Consider the following 26422-nt stretch of genomic DNA (forward strand, 5'->3'; position numbering starts at 1 on the left):
GAGATGATGCTTTATAAGCTTTTGTTGACCACTAAATATGATGTTGGAGCTCCAGGATTCTCCACAATCTTCTGGCCTCTGAATGACATTCATCCCATAAGAAAAGACATGCTTATGTCATTAATTGAACTACTACTTATTGATCAAAACCAGAGAATTTTAAATGTGTTTCAGGCCCGAAATTTTAGGGGCATATTTGTGGTGGTGAGGTAAAAGAAGAGAGTGAAACAGGAAGAAAAACAATGGAAAGGGCTAGCTACTGGTGACATTAGTTAAATTAATTCAACAAAGAGGCCATTAGACTGAGGTGGCTCTGATCCATGGTAGCCCACGTAAGCAACCCAACATCTAAGCCTGTGAATGTTTCAAGGTTACGAAACTGAAAATTATGGACAACCAGTCACAAAGACTCAACTAGGCTTTAAGCTATATAGCCAGTCAATAATTTCCTTACTTTCCTTCTGTTTTTTCTTTCTCTACCATAGAGTCTGTCCTAAGCTCCTCTTGTTGGAGCACTCCTAACCACTTTTGGTTTGATGCTGCCTGACTCAAAACAGATTTTTGGTCAAATAAGCCCTTAAAATTTTTAATATGCATCAACTTATCTTTTAAGGATTCACTGTAACTTTCTTATTTTCTGGAATATTTTTGACAAATTATGATAGTGTATATTACATTTGAAAAGCTATAGGAAATAATTGAAAGAACAACCTTATAGCCTCTTTCCAGCTTTATCAAATCTTAACAATTTGATGGCGTCTGCTTCCAGGATTTAAGTCACTAGAGATTCAATTAATGTCCCCTCATTCTCCTTCCTTCCTCCCTACTGGTAACAACTATTCTGAATTTTAAAATTATTATTTCTATACAGTTTTATGTAACTACTGTTATTATACTACTAATAAGCTACTTTGCAGGTGACTTGATTGTGAACAAAGATTTGTTTTGAAGTCTCCAAAAGGAAAACGTTTATGAGATACCAGTTTAAAGATTTCCTCTTGGTTGGGCCATTTACAAATTTTTTAAAAGTAAAAAGGGAAAAAGGGAAGAACAAAATGAAAGTGGGAGGGGGAAAGAGAGAGAGACAGAAAGAAAGAGAGAGAAGGAAGGGAGGAGGGGAAGGGGAAGGTCATAAGGCAATTGACGGCTATTGCTCGGTTAAATGTCTCACTAAAGGTCACAAGACTGATGGTAAGCCAACACTATGGTCTAACACAGAATTGCTCAATTGTTTTTTTTAATCAGGAATAGTTACTTGACAGAATGCGCTGCTAATCACAACAGACCACAAAGTTCTGCTGCTGCCCAGGTTTGTGACAATTTCCTTATTACTACATGTGTATGCAACCCTAAATAAAATACAGCCCTGTTTTTGCGTGTGTCTTTGGACAGTCGCACATTACCCTGCAGTTTGCTTTTCAGTTCTTCTTCCCCCATCCTCCAAGACTGTCTTGGACTCGATGCCTCGAGACTCACTCAAACCAAAAGCAGACACTTCCATACTTGAAACTGACGAAAAAGAAGGTTTTTTTCATGACTCATGTCTGAGGGATTCGTTCTCCCACTGATGTGTGTGTGTGGCAAGTGTCACTGGGGCTGTTACACAACTGTGCCCATCCAGAGGACACTCTGAGGGAAGAGGGCAAGGACGAGGAGACAAGAAGACAGATGGGAGGGTGAGACCAGCTAGTGGGACACTACGGCTCCTGGGGGACACTGTCTTCTTTTTCTCTTCCTGCTTCTCTCTCCCTCTTAAAACGTTTTGTTTTTGCTTAAGGAATTACTAATCCTTTGGGGACCAATTTGGGAAAACAAAGTCAGAAATTACACGATTTGTTTTGACTGAGCGATTCTAGTGAAGAGCTGGGGGGGGCGGCAAGGGAGGGCTTCCCTGCAGTGCTGAGCATCTCACAAACCTCCCATTTGGAACCACAGGAAAATCTCATTAGTTTGGACTTCACTAATTCCTAATTGTGATGTACTAAAAAAAGAAAAGAAAAGCATTGTTCAGTCTGTGAAAAACGAATTTACGAAGCAAACTAATAGAGGAAATGAGATGTTATGATGGATGCTTTTGTACTTCAGAATGGAACGCTTTCAAGTATAATTACGTGCAAACAATTGCCACATTATGTATATATAAAAAAAATCACCTCCCCATGAAATCAGAGTCTTGAAGGACCACGTCTTTCCAACATAAGTCAAAAATGTTAATTTTCCCATTTAAGTGGTAAATCTCAAAATATAATAAAACATTCCCTCAACACAGTGGTTAAGGAAAACCATAAAAATTCAACTTTACATAGGCCTTTGGAAAAATCAAAACGTTTGCCTTGGGAAAGAGCTCTGTGGAGGCAGGAGCTACTCTCTTCTACGGGCTCTGGTTTTGGCAACCCGTTTGGAGCAAGGGACTAAATGAGTCATCCGCTGAGGAGATCTGGGGATGAAAATAAGATATCATTCCTACCCGCAAGAATCTTCCAGTTTAGAGGTAGAAGGACAGAAAAGAAGAAAAAGGAAGGGAAACAATGAAGCAGAGGAAATACAGGGATGAGAAAAGCAGAGTGCTCCCCACAGAAGTCTGAGGGGAGCTCCTCCCACGCCCTCAGCTCAGGCTCCCCAGACCACCAGGTGTGTGGGTACTGCCGGGGAGTTGTGGGAGGCTGTGGGGCAAAAGCTTGTGCTTCTGGGTGTGAGCAACGCTACCGACTAGGCATGTGGCTGTCGTCTGTACCCTAACTGCCAGGTTCCATTACTCAGTCACAGAGACTGGCAGGCCCTTACTTGAGTGCCAAGAAGCCCTTTTGTTTGGTGTCCTGTCTTTCTGCCAGGTATTTCGCGACAGATGTCATCACCATAGAAATGTCTAGATCTCTGTGTACAGTGGGTGAAGGAGAAAGACACCATTACAAAAACAAAAGGCCCAGCATGTCCACCTGAGCATTTCAGATCCTTACCTCTTGTCTCCCACAGCCAGTATGCCCTTGAGTCATTAGAAATAACCGTCATTCTCATCTGGACTCTCAGTCTCACAACCGAAGCGGTTAGACGTTGCTTCGTTAGTCAGTGTTCAACTAGGAAATGCTGAATGGCCATTAACTCCCTTCCCAGCCCCATTTGTAAAAGGGGCAGAAAAAAGAAACACGTGATCTACATGTTTCTGTCTACACTCGTGGGTGCACACCAGTGAGCAGAGTATACAGCCCAGAGGATTTTATGTTTTCTCTTTCATAGAGATAACTGGTGATATCTGTTCAGAGGGGAAGGAAACTTCCAAAAGTAAGATTTGTACTAAATGAACCGAAATTTCGTTTTTACTCACTTCAGAACTATAGGCTAAAAACCGGGTAAGACATCTCAGAAGTGTTATTTTTAATTTTCACAACAGCCCTGCAAGATAGAGAATATTATCCTGGCCCTTGCTGCTGAAAAGGCAGAGGCCACCAAAGGGTAAGTATTTGAACTCAGGGGGACTTCACTCTTCTTTATGCCAGTTGCTACTTCGAGTTGTTTTTCATCAAAACCCCAGGTTCCCTAAGTTCTCAGAAATTCTCCCTTTAATAGGGAGTATATTATTCTAGAAGTCAGATATCATTTGCAGGTATAAAAACCTGTAGAACCCCAGGGGAAGGCAAATAAGGTTTGTGAGCATCTCAAAAGTATACTTGTTGGTTCTTTAGAAACAATCTCTTTCACAATAGGGAAAAGTAGAATTATAGAAAACTGTCTCTCTAAATTATTTTTGTTAGAATATGTGCTGTCAAAGCGAGCACTAAATTATTTTTGTTAGAGAAGGAAGAAAGGAAATAAGAGAAGTGTAGGAATGAGGGGATTCTTATAATTGAGAGGAGTGTCTTCTTTTCTATTTGATGAGCAAACTAATCCAAGTACACTGCAGGGGAAAGAAACAACTATGGCAAATAGGGTGATTCAGGGGAGATGACATTGGACTTGGGATCAGAGAAGTTGATTGCACTTCTTTCTCCACTTCCAGCGTCAAGCTTGAACAGATCATCCAATGTCAACTCTATTGGTCAAAATGAGGATAATTAAATCCTGCTTTCCTAGTGTATTGGTTTGTGATAAGATTAAAATGAAATTATGAAATAAAATGAAATTAAATGAAATACATAAAAATATATATTTTATATATACAACTTTGAAAACAATAAAATGTTATCCAACTGTAAGATACCGTTTTTATTACAAAGAATGAAGTCATTGGAAGCAGACTAGAGAAAATGATGCAACTGAATTCATTTGCTCTGTAGTCTTGCCAGATATAAAGGTATTTGAAGTATTGGAGATAGGGATTCGCACGAAATAAGGAGATCACCATTTACAGAACAAAGGAGCCAGGCTCCAAACAGACGTGCTTGTATTTAAAATATTACTGTTGCCAGCATTTTATTTGGTAATAGCAGTGTCTTTCAAAGCATTACAGTGGAATGCTGGGTGTGCTTTGTGGCATCGCCAGCCTCTCTGAAGGGTGGAACCCAGCTCTGTCTCTCTTACAAACTGCCCAAGTGATTCTTAAGGACACCAAAATTTAAGATCAAGCGCAATACAGAACAAACCCCAAGATAAATCAATGTAAGTTACAAGGATTTTAATGAAGAGTTTCATTTAACACAACTGCTTTGGCTTATAAGGCATTTTCTCTTATTTATGAGGACAAGTTTAGATTTCCCGCTGCTCAGGAGCTACTGGATGCCATGGAATAGTAGACATCATGAAATCATATATGGCTGGTGTATAATCTTATCTCTGAGGACCTGGGAACACAAGAGTAACCTCATCGCAATTCCTGTTGCTTCCACTGATTCCTTTCTCTTATTTTCTGTTATGATAAAATTTTAATTTCCTAAAACAAAGCATCCCATGTAAGCTTTTTTTTTTTTTTTTGGTGGGGGGTAAACAAGGCTCCTTTATTTCATTATATCTATGGAATTGTTGAGAGAGTCACAGATGACAGCTTCTTTGGACGTTCTATGATAATTCATGTTAACCACTGAATTAACACTGGGTTTTCTTTGGGCATAAAGAATCTTGATTTGGGTTATGTTATCAATTATGTATTTAACTTTTAAAATTCTGACCTTTGGATGTTTTCTCAGGACAAATTACTCTTGCAAAGTAAGGATGAGGCTCATTTTGTGAGTTCTTACATTTCTTCCTCCATGTTAGGAGAAGGAGCTAATTACTTCCCTTTGTTTTCACACAGAATAGGACACAAGTCTCAAAAACTCCAATAAAGTGAGAGTTCCTCTAAAATTATGCAAATTAGGATCAGGATATCTGTATCCCCAAATCACAAAGAAGGTCAGTATCATTGATGAGGGGAAGAGCAGATAGACGTGAGGGAAATCATCCTGTCTCTAGGAAGAATGGCACCTAATCAAGAAACAGTGTTCCTCATCAAGGACAGAGTTAATTTCTATCCATGTTTCTCATCTGATACTCATGCTAACCTTATGAAATAGCTATTATGTCTATCCTACAGACAAAGGAATGGAGGTACAGAACACTAAAATTGCCTAAAATTATCCACCTGATGAATAACAGAGATTATGAGTTAAAACTCAGGTTTTTTAAAAATACATTTTTGATTCTAAGGTCTACAACATTTCTGTGATGCTATCAGCCTCAAAATCATGCCTGAATAACCTGTTTCAAAACCTGGATTTACTGACTAGACCAGGGTCATGACACATGCAATGATACAGACAATAACACTTAATGTTTGGCTTAAGGAGAAAAAGGTACTCTGCATTTTCTCTCTGGGGTGGGCAACTTGAAAGTGACAAGGATGTGATTACATAGTCGTGCAGAGCTGCCGAAATGGCCCAGTTTGTCTAGGAAGCAGACATTCACTTCGAAAGTAGAAAACGGTGCAACAATTTCTTTGCTTGCTCAATTAATTTTTATAAGACACCAATGAGGTTCCCAGTACTGGAAAAGTCACTAGAAATATAATTGTAAAGAAACAGCTTTGGAATAGGGGCAAATAAATAATAATGACTTCCCTGAAGGACAGTTAAGAAAAGGAGGCTTTCAAAAAATAGAAAATATCGTTTTCTAGTTTGGAAACAGTCAATGCCTCCGGTATTGGTACCCCTGCTATCTTCATGGAGACAACCAAACTTCTCTTCTTTGAATGCACCACTTAGAAAACAGAAATGGGAGACCCCCAAATCACTGGAAGGCCTGCACTCTGGTCTCCCAAAACCCCACTAACTGCTCTCACTGGATGCCTTTACAGGGAAATGGGTGGAGAAGAGTTCCTTAAGCAGTTTATGTCTCAAGAGGAAGAAAAGGGTCTGAAATATCCTAAGCCTTTCCCCCTTTGGCTTCTAATGGAGAAAGAGAAGTCTTTTCCCAGGGGAAGAAGAATTTAAGGGGATGAAGGAGAAGGTCTAGACCATCTGGCACTCCATGAAACAGGAGGCAAGGGCTCTTCCAGGACTCTTCCTCCGGGTGCTGTAATTCCAACTGGAAGTGGGACGTAAAGTCTAAAAACGCCAGGGGTGGGAGAACCAGGCAAGGTGTTTCTCTGGCTCTCTCCTTCCCACCCCAATCCAGTCTTCACCCTGCCCTCAGGCTCCTGGTTTGCTCTACCCTGCTCAGTGTCCTCCTTCGGTTCTTTGTCCTGGGAGGGGCATGGCCTGCTCTGTGGGATCTCACCCACCTGCCTCTCCCTGTCTCATCCTGCCAGTACCCATCTTTCCTCTCCCTTACCACCACACATACCCGTGGTTTCAGCCACAGAGAACTTCTTACCATTCCTAACCCTCTAGAACATTCCTCATGATCATAGTTTATGACCCAGAGGAAAAGCCTCCTGGTCCTTGGATTCTTCTTGAAGCTCCTGAGCAGAAGAATTGGTTGCTTCCTCCTGGGTGTTCCCACAGCACTTCTACCACAACCAAACCACTTCCCGTGTTGCATTCTTATAAATGTTTTCATGGCCAGATTGTAAGTCTCATAACTAGAAGGACTATCATTTTCTCATCTCCATATTCCCAGCACTTAGCCCCATTCCAGGGCACACAGTAAGTCCTAACAACTGTTTGTTCAATGAACAACGGACTGAATTAATAGGGGTACGCTACTCCCCAGCCCCCTCTCCTGAATCGTACTTGGAGTAGTTTTTTCTGATCCTCCTGCTTTGACACAAATCCCTGCTAATACAGCACAATTAGCCTGTGAGAAAAAAGAAGCAATCTGAGGATGGTTTCCAAATGTCGAACATCTCTAGGTGACCCTATAAGAACAGTCTTCCAAGGATTTTCTTTGTTAGAGAGTCTAATAAAGCAACTGAGCTCCCAGGCTCTGTGTTATCCCAACTCTCCCCACTCTAAGGAGAAATAACTAATTTAGCACATGATCTTCTCCATCCAGATCTTGTACAGCCTTCTCTTCCTCATTTTCATGTATTTATTCTCAAATACTCATTAAACTCTTTCTACCTACTAGGAACAGTTATAGCATCAGGGGACATAGTAGCGAATGGAACAGACAATATTCCCTCCATGGGCTTTTAATTCTAGCAGCAGAAAGGGGTATGGAATAAGATAAATAAGGAAAATATATAGCATGCCTGGTAATGGTAAGTCCTCAGGAGAAAAAAAAATTAAAAAGGGACAGGGGGACAAAGGTTTTAGGGGAGTTAACATTTTGGATAAATCATCAAACAGGGTCCCTGGCATTTGAGTAAAATTCTGAAAAAAGCCAAGGAGCCAGACATGAGGAAGCCTGGGAGAAGAGCATTCTAAGCAGAGGGAACCACAGAGTAAACGTACTGTGGTGAGAATGTGCATGGCTTTCTGAGAATCAGCCATGAAACCATTGTGTGAAGATCAGAGTGGGCCAAAGAAACCCTATAAGGGACGAAGTCAGAAAGGTAAGCATGATCATTGGAGGAAAGGAGGCCACGGAACTGAGAACCCAGGTTTTGGAAGTGTCAGGGGTATGGAGATTGAAATCAGTGAATCCTATAGGAGTATCAGCTAATACAACATGACCCAGGAGTCAAAGTGTTTAAGAAATAAATGGGGGGAAGTAACCCAGGAGTTAGAAGATGTCAAAAGATAATGTTTGCTCTATTGGCATTAGATTCAAATGTGGGGAACTCCAGAGAGGAGACAGGGAAAATGGTTTGGAAGTGGCCCTGAGGAGACAGGAGGGCAGGTGCCCCTCTCCTGGGCCCAGGGGAGAAAGCAGGGAGGGGAATCCTCAGGGTTTCAATGGAGAATACAAACCAAAGGATAGCCCAGAGAAGAGGCTGTCAAGGTAGTTGGTCCTGCCCACAACTGACTGATCTCCAGGGCGCCCAGGGAGAAGATCTCAGGGTTCAGAAAGAGTAGGCAGGAAAGGCAGCTCTCTCTTACTCTCTTTGGTCATTCTTTCCCTGTTTTCAGTTTCATCTTCATCTTTTCCAAATTATCTTTTCCTCTCCATCCTTCTGTCAACTTCCTTCATTTCTTTGTGTTCTTCTAAGTTCTCCTGTCCTATTTTTCATTAGTAGTAATCTTCTTTTTCCATTTCCTTCCTGAATTACCATTCTTTATGGCTCTAACTCTTCTTTCTAGATTATCTTTTTAAGTGTCCTTTGGATAGGGGCCATTTTTAAAAAATCAAGTTTCCTCTTTTCTCTTCCTGATATTTAATTCTTCCCTCTAGGAATGATCCATGTGGTTGTTTGCTTTAAGGATGCTTTGAAAGCCTCAGAAATTACTCCAGGGAATATACTGTCAGTTGAGAATTTCCCAGTATTCTTACATCCTTGACACATAAAAAATGTCCCTTTCCTCACCTGGACTTTGACAGGTACCATCCAGTGCTCCAGAGTGTCAGCAGTGATGTTCTCAGGCAGAATTACAGGATCACTAGGGGGAATTACGCACGTCGGGGAACACACTGCACCTGAAAGAACAGAAATTTACAGCAGAGACTTGTACTTCTTAGATCTCTTTTTCATCCTGCAATAAAATAACTTTGACTTTTTTAAAGAGCAATTACCGTCTACATTTTGGGTCACCACATTATCATGGTTATAGGCAGGGCTCATATTCATGTACTATGCACCTGTAAGGATAATTCTACACTCGTTGCTAAAGATCCACTACCCCAACTTACCTTCCCTTGAAACAATGCCCACTCCTCTTTCTGATGCAGTATGGCCCCTCCTCTGGATACTCTGAATCCCTGCATGATCCAGCCATTAAAAGTTTAACTCCTGCCTGGGTAGCTCAGTGGGTTTAGCCGCTGCCTTCAGCTCGGTTCATGATCTCAGGGTCCTGGGATCGAGCCCCGCATCGGGCTCTCTGCTCAGCAGGGAGCCTGCTTCCCTTCCTCTCTCTCTGCCTGCCTCTCTGCCTACTTGTGATCTCTCTCTGTCAAATAAATAAATAAAAAATCTTTAAAAAAAAAAAAAAAGTTAAACTCCTGGTCCTGCAGACCTCCAAGACCCTACTCTAGGACTGGCTAGCCAAAGACTAAGCTGACTGTCTGATGCCTTTTAAGTACATTCAATATGATTCCTGCTTATATGATCTCTGGAAGACTTATAATCATAGCAGTTACTACCTAAGGAATTTACCAGCTGGAGAAAAAAAAAAATGGCCCAGAAATTATGAAGGCAGATTTATAATGTCTATTGTTCCACTGAAGATCATTATGCCAGCAGCCAAGAAACCTATGTGATTAAAAGAGGAAGCAACAGGAAATTAGAAGCAGACTTTGGTCATGTGTTAGCCTTCTGAAGGAAAATCTTGCTCTGCTCCTTTGTATGTGGGGCTCAAGTATCTTCTAAAACTCTATCCAAAGATGACATACTCCCAAGGTTCTCTGTTTCCTCATCTACAGATTTGTTCATTTCCAAGCTTCTTTTTGGCTCTCACTGAATTTACCTCTATGTTTTTTTTGCAAACTTGTAAAATAATTCAAAATGCTACATGACTCCTAAGAGCTTTATATATGTGAGTGTGTGACATTTTAATGCAGAAATTAGAGAGTGGGGAGATGAGACTTTGCTCATGAAACAGCACTCAAGAGGCCCTGTCCCAGCACCCCACTACTCCATGACTGGTTGTGAGATATCTTGGGGGCAAAGAACAACCTAAAGATGGTAGAGAACCATCTCTGAAACTAACGAACTTTCTTATTCACTCAAATTACGCCCACTGGCATTATACAGTTAGAATGGCTTGAAATTACTCCTGACTTGGGAAGCCTGGGTATCTCAGCCAGCTGAGCATCCAACTCTTGATTTTTGGCTCAGAGTCATGAGATCTTGGGCTCCATGCTTGGTACAGTGTCTCCCTGAGATTCTCTGCCTCCCCTCACTTTCTGCCCCTCCCTCCGCTTATGTGTGTCCTCTCTCTCTCTCTCTTGCTCTCTAAAATAAATAAATAAATAAAATCTTAAAAAAAATTATTCCTTGCTTATGCAGTTCAGAACTCAGGGTTAATCTTACAAAGTTTTCCATAAACAGCATCTCTTTTCTGTGATGCTTAGGTCCAGCCAGGGCCAAATTGAATTAACATCACTATAAATCAGCTCCGACCACAGAGACCCTTAGTTGCCATTACTTGATTAAGAATTTGCTTGTAGGTTCTGGAGCCTGGTCCCCTGTAGGGAAAGAATGGTTGAAGAGCAACCTAAACAAATGCAATCTCAAATCATCCCTTTGAGGAACTGTCTGCTCCAGTAACAGCTGCCGGAAGACCAGAGAAGGGGCCCAGCACATGCATGGTGCTTGGCTACACATTCCCACCCTTCCTCTTGGACTAAACTCAACTCCTGCCACAAATAACTCCACCTCCTGCCTGCAGCGAGTGGGGAACATGACCAGACATTCCACAAAGAGCTCAGTAGCCACACCAATGTCACCCACATGTGGAAGGGTAAAAAGAAGGAGTTTGACATAAATTTTATTTTTTTACTGAACCACCTAAAAGTCAACTTGCATTTCCATCTACTCCTCAGGGAGAACAATAGCTTGGACTCAAACTCCAGCCAGGCCCAATAAAAGGATTATTTGAAAGCAGAATTTACAACCTCTTCCCAAACTTACCAATTCCGTATCCCTGTTCACACTTGTACTCCACAAAATTCAGCTCCGAGGTGGGTGGTGGGCATTCCCCTTGCAGGTTCTCACACAACTTGAACTCCTCAGTCCACAGTCCCTCCTTAGTGCAGAGGATGGGACGCTAGAATATCAAAGGTAAACACGTCCGTGCTTGTTTTGTTAACTTCATTTAGAGCAGGGGAAAAAAGTGGTCTGATGACATGGTAGTGTTCTCCAACTCTTAGAACCTGGACTAAAAGATACTTTTGAAATAATAAACCATGCTGTTACTGACCGAAAAAAAAAAAAAAAAAAGTCAAGACAATCTTTTGATGTTTGGATGTGAAGAAATCATGAACAATTTTGTCATTAATGAAATTTATTAACAATGTGTTGGATATACGGATTCTGTGAACTGTTAACTGTAGCCCACATATTTGGAGATATTTTTGGAATTTTTTTCACAGATGGTGTTGTTTTGCATGGATTCATCCATACAAGCACACAAACGCTGCTTGTAGCAAATGTCAGATTTTTTTTTTCAAGGGGGTATGATCCGGTGGAACCAATTCATAATTTGTCCAAAGGTATTTTTACTTTCTGCTTAAATAGACACATCATAGTTGCTTTTGATCTCACCAAAATTTTATTCCCTTTCTCCATATGTGTGCTGGTTTGTGTGACTCTTGGCTCCACATCCCCAATAATCACAAAGGATACTGTACACAGTTCACAGAGAAAACAGTGTTAACTCACAAAACCCAAGAAAGCAAGATTTTAGAAACTGTAGATAACTCTCCCTTCATCTGGGGCCAACTCCTTGAGGCCTTAAACAATCAGTGCAAACGGATGTGTTTGATTTCTCAGGAGTCTCATTTCATGGCATGTTCTTTTCACATCTGTCCAGCAGTGCTTACCTTGGAGTGCTGGACACTGAGACAGACATGTGCCAGGAGAGCAGTCAAGGTCATTGATCTCTGCCTAGGAAGTCGGCTTAACTTCCTGTCTCATGTGTGTGTGTGTGGTGCTTGAAAAGAGTCAAAACTAAAATTGATTTTAATCACATAACCACGATAAGACTGTGGTTTTCATTTGAGACCTCTCATGCCAAAATACTAGGGAGAATGGTAGTCAAATAGTGTTTTCAGCTTAGCCTTTGCTGAGAAATTTGTGTTTCAGTTCAGGACTCTGTTCTATTGAAAAATACATCAGCTTTCAGAGCCAGGTTAGGTCAGTGGCCATCCATGGGAGATAATCACACTGCCAAATAAAAAGCCCGTCATTTTTTGGAATTTACCCAGGAACCCAACCCATCAGGTTTTTCCTTTTCCTTTTATCCAAGAGGAAGTTCTAAACTATTCCAAAAATGGGGTTATCTTCCGAATTTTCTATCGAATAATATCAACACAGCTGCGTAGAATCCCAACTTAGTAAGCCCCTGCCTATTGGGATTCGCTCTGATCATTTCTAGTCAACATTCTTGGATTGGTCATCAAGATTAGAGCACAGTCTGATCCAAAACCAAGTTCAAGTCATCTTACCCTTCCACTTTCTTGGTTACAGTTGAGCATGCACTGGCTGTTGAGCTCAAAGCCGTTGGTACATTCATACATGCCTTCAAAGACAGGAGAAGGGGGCTCACACACCACTGGGACGCAGCTGCCTTGCTCCCAGATTCCACCCTCCAGGCACTGTATCTTCAGGAAATTGCTGATGAGACATGAAACAAAATAGCCCATTAGAATCCCACAAGGAGGTCATGGGAGAAGACTGGGTTCTCAGTGATATGGCCTAAGGATTAGCAAATAGGTAGGAGCAGTTGGTTCTGGTTAACCAGATGTCCTCTCTCACCAGTCTAACTTCTAAGTCACGGATGTAAAAATTGTAGTGTACACTTAGCAGTGATAGCAACAGCTATCCTATGGTATCGGCATACCTTGGAGACATGGCAGGTTCCATTCCAGACAACCATGATGGGAGATCTCGCAATAACGAGAATCAAATGAATTTTTTGGCCCCCAGTGCATATAAAACTTATGTTTGTACTATACTGTAGTCTATTAAGTGTGCAATAGCCTGAAAAGTATGCAAAACAAGGAAAGCTTAATCACATCTAGATTTTTATTTAAACTGAGAGACACGTGACTCTTCCTTTTACTCAAACACTTAGAGAACTTTGTAGTGTTATTAAACGGACTAATTCCAGTTTTGTTTTTTCTCAGGGAATATAGCAGCTCACGGAAAGGGAGGAAGGTGGGAGAACAACAGTTGGTCCGTGAAGCAGTCAGAACACATACAACATTTATTGATTAAGTTTGCTGTCATATGGTTATGGTTCATGGTGCCCCCAAACAATTACAATAATAACATCAAAGAATACTGATCACAGATCACCATAACAAATAGAGTAATAATGAGAAAGTCTGAGATATTGCAAGAATTACCAAATCATGACACAGAGACTTGAGGTGAGTAAATGCTGTTGAAAAGATGGTACCAATAGATTTTCTCAGTGTAGGGTTGCCACAGACCTTCAGCTTGTTAAAAACAAAAAACAAAAAACAAACAAACAAACAAAAAACAACAAAAACCCCCTGCAATATCTTCAAAGCACAATAAAGTGAAACACAATAAAACAAGGGATACCTATAATATTTGATATCTGACTCTCAACAGAGCTTGATAAATATCAGTGCAGGGTCTAGATTGTTTACAGTTGGGTTTTATTTAAGCCTTTCATCTCAGAGAAGCCTCACACCTAAGTGCACTGGGAAATGCTAGGTGGGATGAAGGAAAGAAAAAGTTATCACACACTCGGGAGACTGCTCAGAAGTGATGTGGGGATCAGCAGTGTTCATATGGCAATGTAATTGAGGAAGTTGCCAATATTCCTCAGTTCTCCAGAGAGGGGAGAAGGTGCAGCATAGAGATTTTCTTTTAAAGATTTTATTTATTTATTTGACAGAGAGAGGTCACAAGTAGGCAGAGGCAGGCAGAGAGAGAGGAGGAAGCAGGCTCCCCACCGAGCAGAGAGCCCAATGAAGGGCTCGATCCCAGGACCCTGAGACCATGACCTGAGCTGAAGGCAGAGGCTTGACGCACTGAGCCACCCAGGTACCCCGAGATTTTCTTTTAAAAGAGAGACTCTTAGCCTGAACTTCAGAAGGGCAAGAACCTTACTAGAGATTACTACGGCCATTTTGTTTATTTCCAAGTCCATCTTTTCCTTGGACAGCATTCATGGCTTTCGTCAGATTCTCAAAGTAGGCATGACTCAACACTGTCCTGAAAGAACTGCTTTTCCTTCTCATGCACGAACATGGCCTCCAACCAGAGAAGCTGCTTCGAGGTAGAAAGACGTCAACAGAATTAGGTCTTGGTACTGTGAATTCCATTCCATTCCCCTTCTGATTCACTGCCAATTTGAAGGAGCTTTCCATGTTTCTGTTTTAAAGTATCCACTTCTGATTCAGAGCAATCCTGGTTACCAGCTTGTGATTCTAAAACAGAAATAATTCCTTGGCCATGGACTCCACCATATGGTGGCCTTGAATTATTATTTTCCATGGCCATGATGCTCTTTTAAAATTTCAATATGCCCACAACTTTTCATGACTGTAACATCATTATACAATGCCTCCTGTGTACTTCTCCGGTATTCCAACGTTACACTGAGTAAAATATTTATCACATCATTTTATAAATGTGCACATGTCTCTCTTTCCCAGTAAGGTGGAAACTTGCTGAAGGCAAGGATTGTACCTTATTCTTGTTCTTAATTCCTGTTTTTAATTCCTCATAATAATCCCTAAATAATATCTGGCTTACATCTGGCATTAGTTAAGTATCTTCCAAATAGAATAATCAAACCAAAATTCACAGTGTGTTAGGCATATTGCATAGCACATTACACATGGTAACAGACTGAATGATCAGAATAGTCCCCCCCTTTTACGAAGATGGCGCCGAAAGCTAAGAAGGAAGCCCCTGCCCCTCCCAAAGCCGAAGCCAAAGCAAAGGCTTTGAAAGCCAAGAAAGCGGTGCTGAAAGGGGTCCACAGTCACAAAAAAAAAGAAGATCCGCACATCACCTACGTTCCGACGACCCAAGACTCTGCGTCTCCGAAGGCAACCCAAATACCCTCGAAAGAGCGCCCCCAGGAGAAACAAGCTTGACCACTATGCCATCATCAAGTTCCCCCTGACTACTGAGTCAGCCATGAAGAAAATAGAAGACAACAACACACTTGTGTTCATTGTGGATGTCAAGGCCAACAAGCACCAGATCAAACAGGCTGTGAAGAAGCTCTATGACAGGGCGCCTGGGTGGCTCAGTGGGTTAAGCCGCTGCCTTCGGCTCAGGTCATGATCTCAGGGTCCTGGGATCGAGTCCCTCATCGGGCTCTCTGCTCAGCAGGGAGCCTGCTTCCTCCTCTCTCTCTCTGCCTGCCTCTCTGCCTACTTGTAATCTCTCTCTGTCAAATCAATAAATAAATAAATCTTTAAAAAAAAAAAAAAAAAAAGAAGCTCTATGACATTGATGTAGCCAAGGTCAACACCTTAATCAGGCCTGATGGAGAGAAGAAGGCATACGTTCGGCTGGCCCCTGACTATGATGCTTTGGATGTTGCCAACAAAATTGGGATCATCTAAACTGAGTCCAGCTGGCTAAATCTAAATACAGTTTTTTCATGATTAAAAAAAAAAAAAAGAATAGTACTCATGAAATAGTATTATTATTCCTAAAAGAAACATACTCAGAAATGTAAAATAATTTGCCCTAGGTCCTACAGCATAGACTGCACTTGATTTCAAATAATTTAAATAGGGGCACCTGGGTGGCTCAGTCAGTTAAGCATCTGCCTTCAGCTCAGGTCACAATCTCAGAGTCCTGCGATCAAGCCCCGTGTCAGGCTCCCTGTTCAGGGGGGAATGTACTTTTCCCTTTCCTGCTCCCCCTGCTTGTGCACTCTCTCTCTCTCTCAAATAAATATCTTTCAAAGTATCAACTAATTTAAATAAATTTTAATAGTTTAACATAATTTGAACAGTCTCCACTTAGAAATAATGAAGGAGTGTTCGTTTTTACCAGGGCAAAATTATTATATAACATTAGTTTCAGATATGCAACATGAAAATTTGATATTTATATACATACAAAGTGATCACCACAATAACTCGTTACTATTTTCAGCACGCTTTTGACCTCCTTCACCCATTTCATCTATTACCAACTCCCTTCCCCTCTGATAACAATCTATTTGTTCTCTGTATCCATGAGTTTTATTTGTTCATTTGTTTTGGCTTTTTTAATTCCACATGTAAGTAAAATATATGGCATTTGTCTTTCCCTGACTTATTTCTCTTAACTTAATATCCTTAAGATCTATCCATGTTGTCACAAATGGCAAAATTTCCTTCTTTTTAATGGCTGAGTAGTATTCCGCTATGGAATAAGTATATACACTACATTTTCTTTATCCATTCATCCACTGATAGAAACTTGGTTGTTTCCATATCTTGGCTATTGTAAATAATGATGCAATTAACATAGGGGTGCATATATCCTTCATATTAATGTTTTTATTTTTATTTTTTTGATAAAAAATGGAGTAACTGGATCATACTGTAGTTCTATTCTTTGTTATTTGAGGATCTTCCATACTGTTTTCCATGGTGGCGAAACTAATTTACATCCACAAATATATACAAAGGTTCCTTTTTCTCCATATCCTCTTCAACACTATTATTTCTTCTCTTTTGGTTAAGAGCCATTCTAACAGGTTTGAAAGAATATCTCCCTGTGGTTTGGATTTGCATTTACCTGACAATTAGTGACTTTGAACATCTTCTCACGTGTCTGTTGGCCATCCGTATGTCTTCTTTGGAAAAATGTCTATTTAAATCCTCTGCCCATTGTTTAATGGGGTTGTTTGGCTTTTTTGCTATTGAGTTGTATGAATTCTTTATATATTTTGGATATTAACCCCTTATTGGTTATATGATTTGCAAGCATTATCTCCCATTCAGTAGGCTGCCATTTCATTTTCTTGATGGTTTCCTTTGCTGTGAAGTTTTTTAGTTTCATATAGTCCCAATTGTTTATTTTTGTGGCCTTTGATTTTGGAATCAAATCCAAAAATCCAAAGCCAAGACCAATGCTGAAGAATTTATCTCTGTTTTCTTCTAAGAGTTTAATGGTTTCAGGCCTTAGAGTCACATCTTTGATCCACTGGGTGTCAATTTTTGTGTAGGATATAAGACAGTGGTCTAGTTTCACTGTTTCACATGTGGCTGACCAGTTTTTCCCAACACCATTTATTGTCCCTTCCCCCCGAATATTCTTGGCTCCTTTGTTGTAAATTAATTGAAAAAAAAATATATATATATATTTCAATGAAAAAAATATATATATATTTGTGGGTTTATTGCTGGGATCTTTATTCTGTTTCATTGATAGAAATGTCTGTTTCTATAACAATGCCATATTTTTTTTTTTTTTAACCATAGCTTTGTAGTACAGGTTGAAATCAGGGAGTGTGACACTTCCAGCTTTATTATTCTTTCTCAAGATTTCTTCAGCTATTCAGAGTCTTCTGACCCCATACATATTTTAGAACTGTTTCTTCTAGTTCTGTGAAAAACACCATTTGGATTTTAATAGGGATTGCAGTGAATCTGTAGATTGCTTTGGGCAGTATGGATACTTTAACAATATTCATTCTTCAATCCAAGAGTATGGAATGTCTTTCCATTTATTTTTGTCTTCTTCAATTCCTTTCATCAATATCTTTGAGTTTCAGTATACAGGTGTTTTACCTTCTTGGTTAAAATTATTCCTAGGCATTTTATTCCTTTTGATGCAATTTTACATGGGGTTGTTTTCTTAATTTCTGTAGTAGTTTGTTATTAGTATATAGAAATAATTTTATTGATTTCACTTATTAGTTCTTCACTGAACTATTAAATGCAATTTTGCTGAATTCCTTTATTAGTTCTAATGATTTTTTTTGTGAAATCTTTAGGGTTTTATCTATATAGTATCATATCATCTGCTGATTGTGACAGTGTTACTTCTTTCCGATTTGGAAGTTTTTTATTTCTTTTTCTTGCCTAATTGCTGTGGCTAAGACTTCCAATACTATGTTGAATAAAAGCAGCAAGAGTGGGCATCTTTGTCATGTTCCTAATCTTAGAGGAAAAGCTTTCAGCTTTTTACTCTTTAGTACGATGTTAAACAGTTATTGAGATTCATACTTTTATTCCCAGGAATATTTCAGAGTAGAAGTTTGATTTTATGACTAGAATTCTTAAGCATCATGGCTTATGAACATATATCTATGATCTGTTAATAATAAATACTATTTTTGAGTTATATTTTAGATGTTTGGCAAAATATCTATGTATATTATTTCACTGAATCCTCCAAATGGCAGTTAAGGTAAATATATTATTAACCATGTATAGAAGGGAACTGAGCATGAGAGAAATTTGAAGCTAGCTCAAAGATCCACAGTAAAAAGTATATTAGGACCAGGGCCTAGGTGAGTAGCTGCCAAAGCCTGTGGTCCTTCCACTGTGTCCAATTTAACTGTTCTTTTCATTCTCTACAGCCCACTTTGAATATTAATAGCATCTCTATCCTATTCAATATCCCAGATGTCCTTTATACTGATACCATATTTATAAGTCTGGCAAAAAAAAAAGAAGATGATTCATTTTAAATTTCTGTATTGAATAACAAATTACATATAGAATATTACACAAATCTTAGTATACAGCTCAAATAATTTTTACATGTGAATACACCTGGGTAATCATGCAGATCAAGATATAGAGCATTTCCAGTGCTCCAGAATTTCCCTGGTGTTTCTTACAGTTAAACCTTCCCACAGCCTTGCAATATACACTATTCTGACTTTCATCAGCATAGATTATGTTTGCCTGTTCTTGAAACTTATATAAATAAAATCACACAATATGTACTATTAAGTATATGCCTTCTTTCCCTAAAGGAAGATGCCACTTAAAAATATCTTCCCAAATCTATTTTCAGTGAAAGGTTTGTAGTTCTTTTGATTATAACTAAACTCTTTTTTGTCCCTCTTATAGGCTGAATATTCTACTCTTCTTTAACATTACAGAGTTTATATCCTCCCAGGGACTCTCTTCTTTCTACTACCTCCCACAGATGAAATCCTTCCCCTACCTCTACTGAACTGACATCTTCCAGCTGGTGAGAGCAGGCAATACCACTGACACCAGGGGAGAGGCAAGGCTGTAAAACCTTGCATGTCAGCATGGTTATAAAGAAAAACCCTTGCTTGGCCAAAACTATAATATTTTGACTTCATGTAATATTTTTCTCTGAATTGGTTGGAACTCTTCAACATGGAAATAGCCCTCCCTTTTCTTGCCCAGCATGAAGAACCATTCAAGAATGCCAATTTCATATATTTCCTTGCCAGTTTAATAACCTCAGTGGTGAAGGTAGATATATCAAACTTGCACAGGGAAGAGTGAGCTGCCCATTGTAGGTGGTAGCTAAACAATAGGACAGGCCCTGTGATGCAAACCACCAGCAATATCAGTGAAACAGAGAGAAGGAGAATGCTGGAAGACAGAAAGGAAAGCAGCACAGCTCCCACTGATACCTATGAATTCCACAGGAGACACTACAGGCAGGAATGAGAGGAGGTTGGGAAGCAGACCTGATTCCCTAGGAAATGGCCTTTTTTTTTCTATAGGAGTCCCTTTCTATAGAAGTTGCCTCCTCAACTTCATGGACTCGCCTTCCCAGTTTTTTCTCCCTTGTATGGGGATGGCCTCCTATGGCCATCTCTCCATACAACTCTCACAGCTTATACATGGCACTCTTAACAGATGATCCACTTCAAGTTCTACCCTCAGACTGCTCACAACCCATTTGATTGGTCAGTTCCTCAAGGCCCAATAGCAAGCTTTGGGTCACTGGTGCCATGTCAATGCCTGTGAATCCCTGTTGATGGCACTAACCTTAAGATCCCATGTTATAGAGCCTAGCACTTGAGTGCCAGGGTCAGGTTCTGGCCATAAGAGACTGCGATTGTGGCAAGAATTCAGTGTCCTGGATTCCCCTTAGCTCCAGGAAATTTGGTTTCCACAAAGGACCCTTGAAGGGGACTAAAGCCTATAGCAATGGCAAGACTTCAATCTCGAGGGATGCCACAGCTCTCCCTCTTCTAAGTTTAGTGTTAAAGAGTGTCCTCTGAGCCTTTTAAAATCATTAATGAAGAAAACTGGTTTATTTACCATGGTTCAACTCCTTCACGTAAGGTGTTATGATTCAAGAGTTAAGAGGCACTTTGAAACCACAACGTGAATAGGTTTGCATTTCAAAGAATGATGGCATTGACTACTACTTTAATGGGCAGAGGCAGACCTTCACCAGGCCAGGGATTCCAATCTTCTTTGCTAGTCCTGTCCAAACGTCCTTCACATGAAACTCTCTACTCACTGACTATTAGCTGTCTATATTTTCTTCATTCCAGTGGAGTAAAAGAGGCTAAACTATCACATTAGGAACCATGAAGTGACTTGCACAATGCCACCTTGCAAGCAATTCACTGGCAAAAGAAAGAACAGAATGCAGGGTTTTCAAATCATAATATAACACCCCAATCCTCAGACTGATGGCTTCCAAGTGACATTTGTAGACCAATCATGTAGGAGACACTTAAAAAAACCAAGACTGACACTCTTACTAAATCAAGGGTCCTGGGACTGCCCTACACTCTGTATTTTTTTTAACTGGCCAGCAGTTTTTATATGGAGCCGGGTTGGCAAACCACTAAAATCTATGCTACCTATCTACAGAAAAAATTAATCTTAGGTGTAGAAATAAGAGAGCAAAATCACATACCTAACATCCCTGGTTAAGAAGGCTATCTGCTTAGCAAAGACCAAACAGGAACAGTTACAGCAAGACAACTTACTCTGTAAATGGCATCATGAGAGGAGTTGGGGCTAGGGGAAGGTCTGTATTTATTTCCCTTCAAACTACTCCAGACAAATCACCATAACTTCCAAGTTATAAGATGCTTTTTCCAATTTCCAGAACTCGTGGTATCCACCTAGTGCTGAAAATCCAGCTGTGCTCTTTCTGCTTCTTACACCATTGCCAGAAATAAAGATCTTGTAATCAAGACTTGGCTGAAAATTTGATTGATTTGCTTGAGGCACACATGAGTCTACCCTACCCCATTTTTCTATCACCACTGCAGGGTTTTCACAAAAGTAATATTTATTTTTCACTGGAGAAAATAAAAATATGATTGTTGAGTCCAAGAGAGTTATCATGTCTTTACCAATCAAGGGGATCTGGTGTCTCCAATGGGTAGTCCCTCAAGAAAAATAACAATAACAGAAAAACAATAAAATATTGAGCACTTAAGGTCTGGAATTGTGCAGAAGAATATATATCTCTATCATTTTATTCTTAACTCCCTCATGTAAGAAGGACTATTATTATGGGAGTTCTTCATTACCTTATCTTTGCACGTGCTCTTCCTCTACCACCCCCATACCATCATCTACCCTGTTGCTCAAATTTGAAACTTAAAAAAAATCCTTGATTCTACTCCTTCAATCTTACCTTTTTCCCATCCCCTCCCATCTGATCTGATTCAATCCACCAGCAAGTCTTCTCAGCTTTTCCTCCCAAATATTTCCAGAATCTATTCCCATACCTCTTGCTTCTCTATTGTCATGAGTGCTAGTCCAAGTTCCCACCTCTTACCTCCTAACTGGATACCCCATTTCTCTGGATCGCTTCCTATCCAGTTGGCAAACACCAGTCAGAGAGATATTTTATAAAATAAATTAATACATTACATCATGCCATTTTCTTGCTTAGAACATTTCAAATTTCCTCTTCTTGTATGGAAAAAAAAATCCAAACTTTCTCACTTCTCAGTCACAAGATCCTGCATAATCTGTTCCCACTTTCTCTGACCTCATCTACCCCATTCACTTTCTTTAATGTACTTTGTCCACATTGGACTTAGAATTCCGAGTACAACCAAGTTCTTTCCTGCCAAAGGACTTTGGTGCTATTCTTTCTGCTTGTGTTTTTCTTTTTGTTCTTCTGACTGGCTCTTCTTCCTATCTAAAAATAATTTTTGCCACCCCAGAGCAACCTTATTTTATACTTTTGTTATTTTTGGTTTTTAGTCAAAGTACCTGTGTCTTTCAAGGAATGCATACTCTAATTATATTGGGGTTTTTTTGGTTTTAGTAATTTATTTCCTGTCTCCTCGACTGGAATGTAAACTCGGTGAGAATAAGACCTTATTACTATTATATCTTCACTCTCCAGCACAATGTATGGTATATAAATGTTTATTTTATAGATGAGATAAGTAAGGTTTAGAAAAGTAGGATAACTTGTCTAGGGTTATCTAACTTGTTAATGGAAGAAAAAGGATTGGTACCATGATCCATCTGATGCCAATGTCTAAATCACAGTATGGAAGCACCATTATTCCTAGAAATGGAGCTGCAGATAAACTATCTCCTGTTACCTCATGCATTTATACTGCGTGTCACAAAATACTACCACATAGAACACCCCTAAAAAGGGGGGGGGTAAAGCAAGGAGTAACCGCATTATTTCCATAACAGATTCGGAAATGGAAGCATTCATTGACTAAGTGTTTTGTGTGGCACACGATCAGCTTTTGAGTTGAAATTTGAAGCCTCTTTACTCAGAATACAGTTTAGCCCCTTACCACTTACAGTGTGGTCCCCAGAACAGCAGCACTAGAATCTCCCAGGAGCTTGTCAGCAATGCGTAATCTCAGATCCCACCTGAGACAGACTCAATCAGAATCTGTACTTAAACAAGATCCCCAAGTGATTCCTTTGCACATTCAAGTTTGAGAAGCACTACTCTAGGCTCTGTTAAAAGACAAAATCCTCTACCCCACCCCTGGGCAAACCATCAGCACTTCCAAAATCAGGGAGTGTGACACCCTCTTAACAAACTACAGACCTGGTTTCTCAAGCCAATATCCTCAATAAAGAGCAGGCAGACTTTGGTCATGGTCAGTCCACAGCCCATCAGCGAGTCCAACCTCTGCAGAGCAGGCCCTTGATGTTTAGCTTCAGTCCACTCCACTGGACAAGAATTAGTATTAGTAGGACCATCCCACCAGACACATTGGCTTTGGTTTTCCATTTTTCCCTGACTCAAAAAAAAAAAAAAATTCCCTTACAAAGCTCTTCTTCCATGTAAAATAGAGCCTTTCTGTCAAAATGAGCAGTGTGCTAAGTCCTAAAAGTACATAGATAGTTCTACTTCAAAGTCCCACCCCTCACTTCTGTCTTTGGGCTTCCTGCTACTAAAACTTAGGCCTCCAAGTTGGCAGATGCAATAAAGCCTTGTCCCAGGTCTGAACACCTAACTCAAGTTTGGGGCTCCTTCTCCACTTTTGTTGCCCTGCCTTAGTTGTCTAACCTTAGCTCCCTCATTTTGAGTTCACTAGCTCCCACTTAATCTTTTTTGCATGAGTTGCTGGGCCTCTCACATAATTCTCCATAGAGCTAACAGGGTTTATCGTCTACCAAATCAGGTTACCCCCAGATTTCAAAATATTCTGAAGTTTTTGCAGCGCATGCAATTTAAACCCAAACATATACAATGGCAATTAACATTATTGCAGAATTCTAAAATTCATTCCCTTAAGTGTATATTTGAGGACCCAGTGGTTACAATGAAATGCAGGAGTGAACTGGTTCCAAGACAAATACTATTACATAGGAATCTCTTGCCTCACCCATCACTCATCATTCAGTTATTTGTCCATTCATACATCCAGCCAACAAATATTCGCTGAGCATCTACTACATGCCTATGCATTACATTAGGTCATATGGTTTTAGAAACAAATATTAATACCATAAGAGAACCAGAATACTGACCTATAGGAGCCCAAAGAGGGAGCCCCCAGCACTTCCCTGGGACATGAAGGACATGAGGAAAGAAACCTAAGAGATGGGTTCAATTAGGCAGGGAAGGAGAAGAAGAGCATACCTGCCAGAAGATTAATGCATGCAAGAACCCAGAGGAGTGAAAGGTAGAGTCTGTTTGAAATCTTGGCCAAGTGTAAATGGGAAAATTATAAATGTGCCCACCCTAATTTTTTAAATATGTTCAGTTTTATCTTGCTTTATTTTGTGGGGAGGAAAAGAGCTTGAGGGAAGGCAACTGGGACAAAATTCTGGAAGAAAGGGGCCACAAAATGTATGAATTCAATTTCAGAGGACAGGTTCTCTCATTGCAAGAAATCCTTTGCCTATCTTCACCAAGTTTTCATGTATAAATGAATACTAGGTATTCAGGTATTGTTACATCTCTGCTCCTGGTCAGTCCAACTCACAGACAGGCCTGACAAGAAGTGCTCACAGTGCAAACACATATCCACGTCCTCACCTTGGAATTAACTATTCAATCACTGCATGTCCCTGGCCACTTTCAGAAAGCCAAGCTCTTTCTGTGCCTCTTTGTCTAGAATTCACAGCAACACTCCTTAAACCTGTTAAGGAGTTATCAGGACTTCTAGAAGGTTGTGATATACCTAAGGACTTTGTGGATTTTACATGGGGGAATCCCATGTGTGCAGTATGCCTAATAGCGCACCTTTTTCATGTGGGCTAGAATGAAAAGGCTGGTTAACATTCTCCTCAAAACTTTCCTTGACTAAAGACAAAGAGTCAGAGGTCCCAGGGACCTTCAGCAGGCTTTTAGTGGCTACAGTGGGTGATTCCCTCAGGAATACAGTGGCGAAGAGCAGATGATTTGGAATCAGGACACGAACGCTTGAACTCCAGTGGCTCTAAATACATCTCCGGCTTAAAAATAAAAATTACTCAGCTTTCTTTTCTCAGTTTTCCTATCTGAAAAATGGGGTTGATAATAGCATCCTTAGAGACTTATTAGAAGATTACTTAAGTTAGTGCATATAAGGTATGTAATAAAATGAATAGCACAAATAATTCTTAATGAGCAGCAGAAATTATTAGCTCCAGTAACAGATCTACTCAACCACACTCCTCTGTCCTTCTTTCTGCTCTCTCTCTCTCTCTCCCCCTGCGTGTGTGAGATGAGTGGTCAGTGTTAACATTCTACTCAGTCTTCCCACCCTGCTCAGTTCTTCAGATTTTTGTCCCACTTAGGGTCCTTCAGGAGATGGTTTAAAAATCAGTTTGGCCTGACCTGACTCTACCTCTAGACAGCAAAGGCAAGTCACAATGAAAATGGTCACTCACCGGGCCAAAGGAAGGGATTAGCAGGAGCCTGAGACAGAGAATGGGGCAGGGCGTGGGGGGAAAAGCAAAGAAAAGGCATCAGGGAGAGAAAGTATGGGTTGAAGAAAGTCCTACTGCTCTGTATGTATGTGTGTGTGTGTGTGTGTGCGTGTGTGTGTGTAAAATCCACTGCCATCTCATATAATATTTTGAAAATTACTCTTCTTGATTAATAGATAAATCAGCAGTCAATAAAATATCAAAAGATGAAGGACAGTTTTACAATCAGATGTTCTCTAACTTAAGATTGAAGGTCACAGGGAAATTGATGAGTTCAGCGAATGCTGTGTTTAAAGTAAAGGCCTGCATGCCAATTGCTGGAGCCCCGTGAAGCCTGCGACAGGGAGCTGGCCTGCACCCAGGTGTGCACTGGAGTGGCCAAGGCTCGAAGAGGTTTAGTCACTTCGATGCCAAAAGAGGCTGTAATCAATTAGCCTAAAGCTCACATTATCCTACAATGGCAAGAGAATTGAGGATTCCAAGAATAAACTTTGAATGTATTTACTGTAAGCACTAATTATAAAGCCAGACAACGTCTTAATGGAAAGAAAACAAAGTTCTATTTCTCACAGATGCATGAGTGTACATAGAGATTATAGTATGTCCCTTAACTGGCAAATCATAGGTAGCACATGTGTCTCTATCTATGCATACCCACAGGTTTAACAGCTATTCATATGTGTATATGCACAATGTTATGAGGCAGAGTTTGAAAATTATGTAGATTATTTTACTGACTTTAGAAATTGCAAATTCGGGATATTTAAAGAGGGTTAGCATTTGTTTAAACTACACATTTACATTTCATTAACCAAGTCTTTCTTTCCCTTTTTATGATACAATAAAATCAGTGGAACCTCAGAAGTTCAAGGTACAATTCAAAAAGATCAAGAGTCTCAAAATCTAAGTGACGTCTCCAGGACATGCCCTTCCATTCTGCTCCCCAAACAGTCTGACCTTATGTGCCTGCCCCAATTTTTGAAGTATGTCTAGCTCTATCTTGCTG

The 26422-nt window shown here is 40.1% G+C and overlaps 1 protein-coding gene and 1 pseudogene across 4 annotated transcripts in view; one reads left to right on the plus strand and one right to left on the minus strand.

Annotated features, from left to right (window-relative positions):
* Positions 1-26422, minus strand: part of PAPPA2 (pappalysin 2) — a 295009-nt gene that overhangs the window by 41037 nt on the left and 227550 nt on the right. For all 3 annotated transcript variants that reach the window (XM_082703976.1, XM_082703977.1, XM_082703975.1), the window contains exons 18-20: positions 12613-12781; positions 11078-11213; positions 8816-8925 (exon numbers count right to left, since the gene is read on the minus strand). In XM_082703976.1, coding sequence (XP_082560102.1) covers positions 8816-8925; positions 11078-11213; positions 12613-12781 — 415 coding nt within the window. The remainder of the gene's footprint in view (positions 1-8815; positions 8926-11077; positions 11214-12612; positions 12782-26422) is intronic.
* On the plus strand, positions 15017-15778 carry LOC309850282 (large ribosomal subunit protein uL23-like; annotated as a pseudogene). Its single transcript has 2 exons — positions 15017-15404; positions 15617-15778. The product of its transcript is annotated as a large ribosomal subunit protein uL23-like (transcript).

This window comes from Mustela nivalis, assembly GCF_964662115.1.
Source record: "Mustela nivalis genome assembly, chromosome: 16".
Taxonomy (NCBI): Eukaryota; Metazoa; Chordata; class Mammalia; order Carnivora; family Mustelidae; genus Mustela; species Mustela nivalis.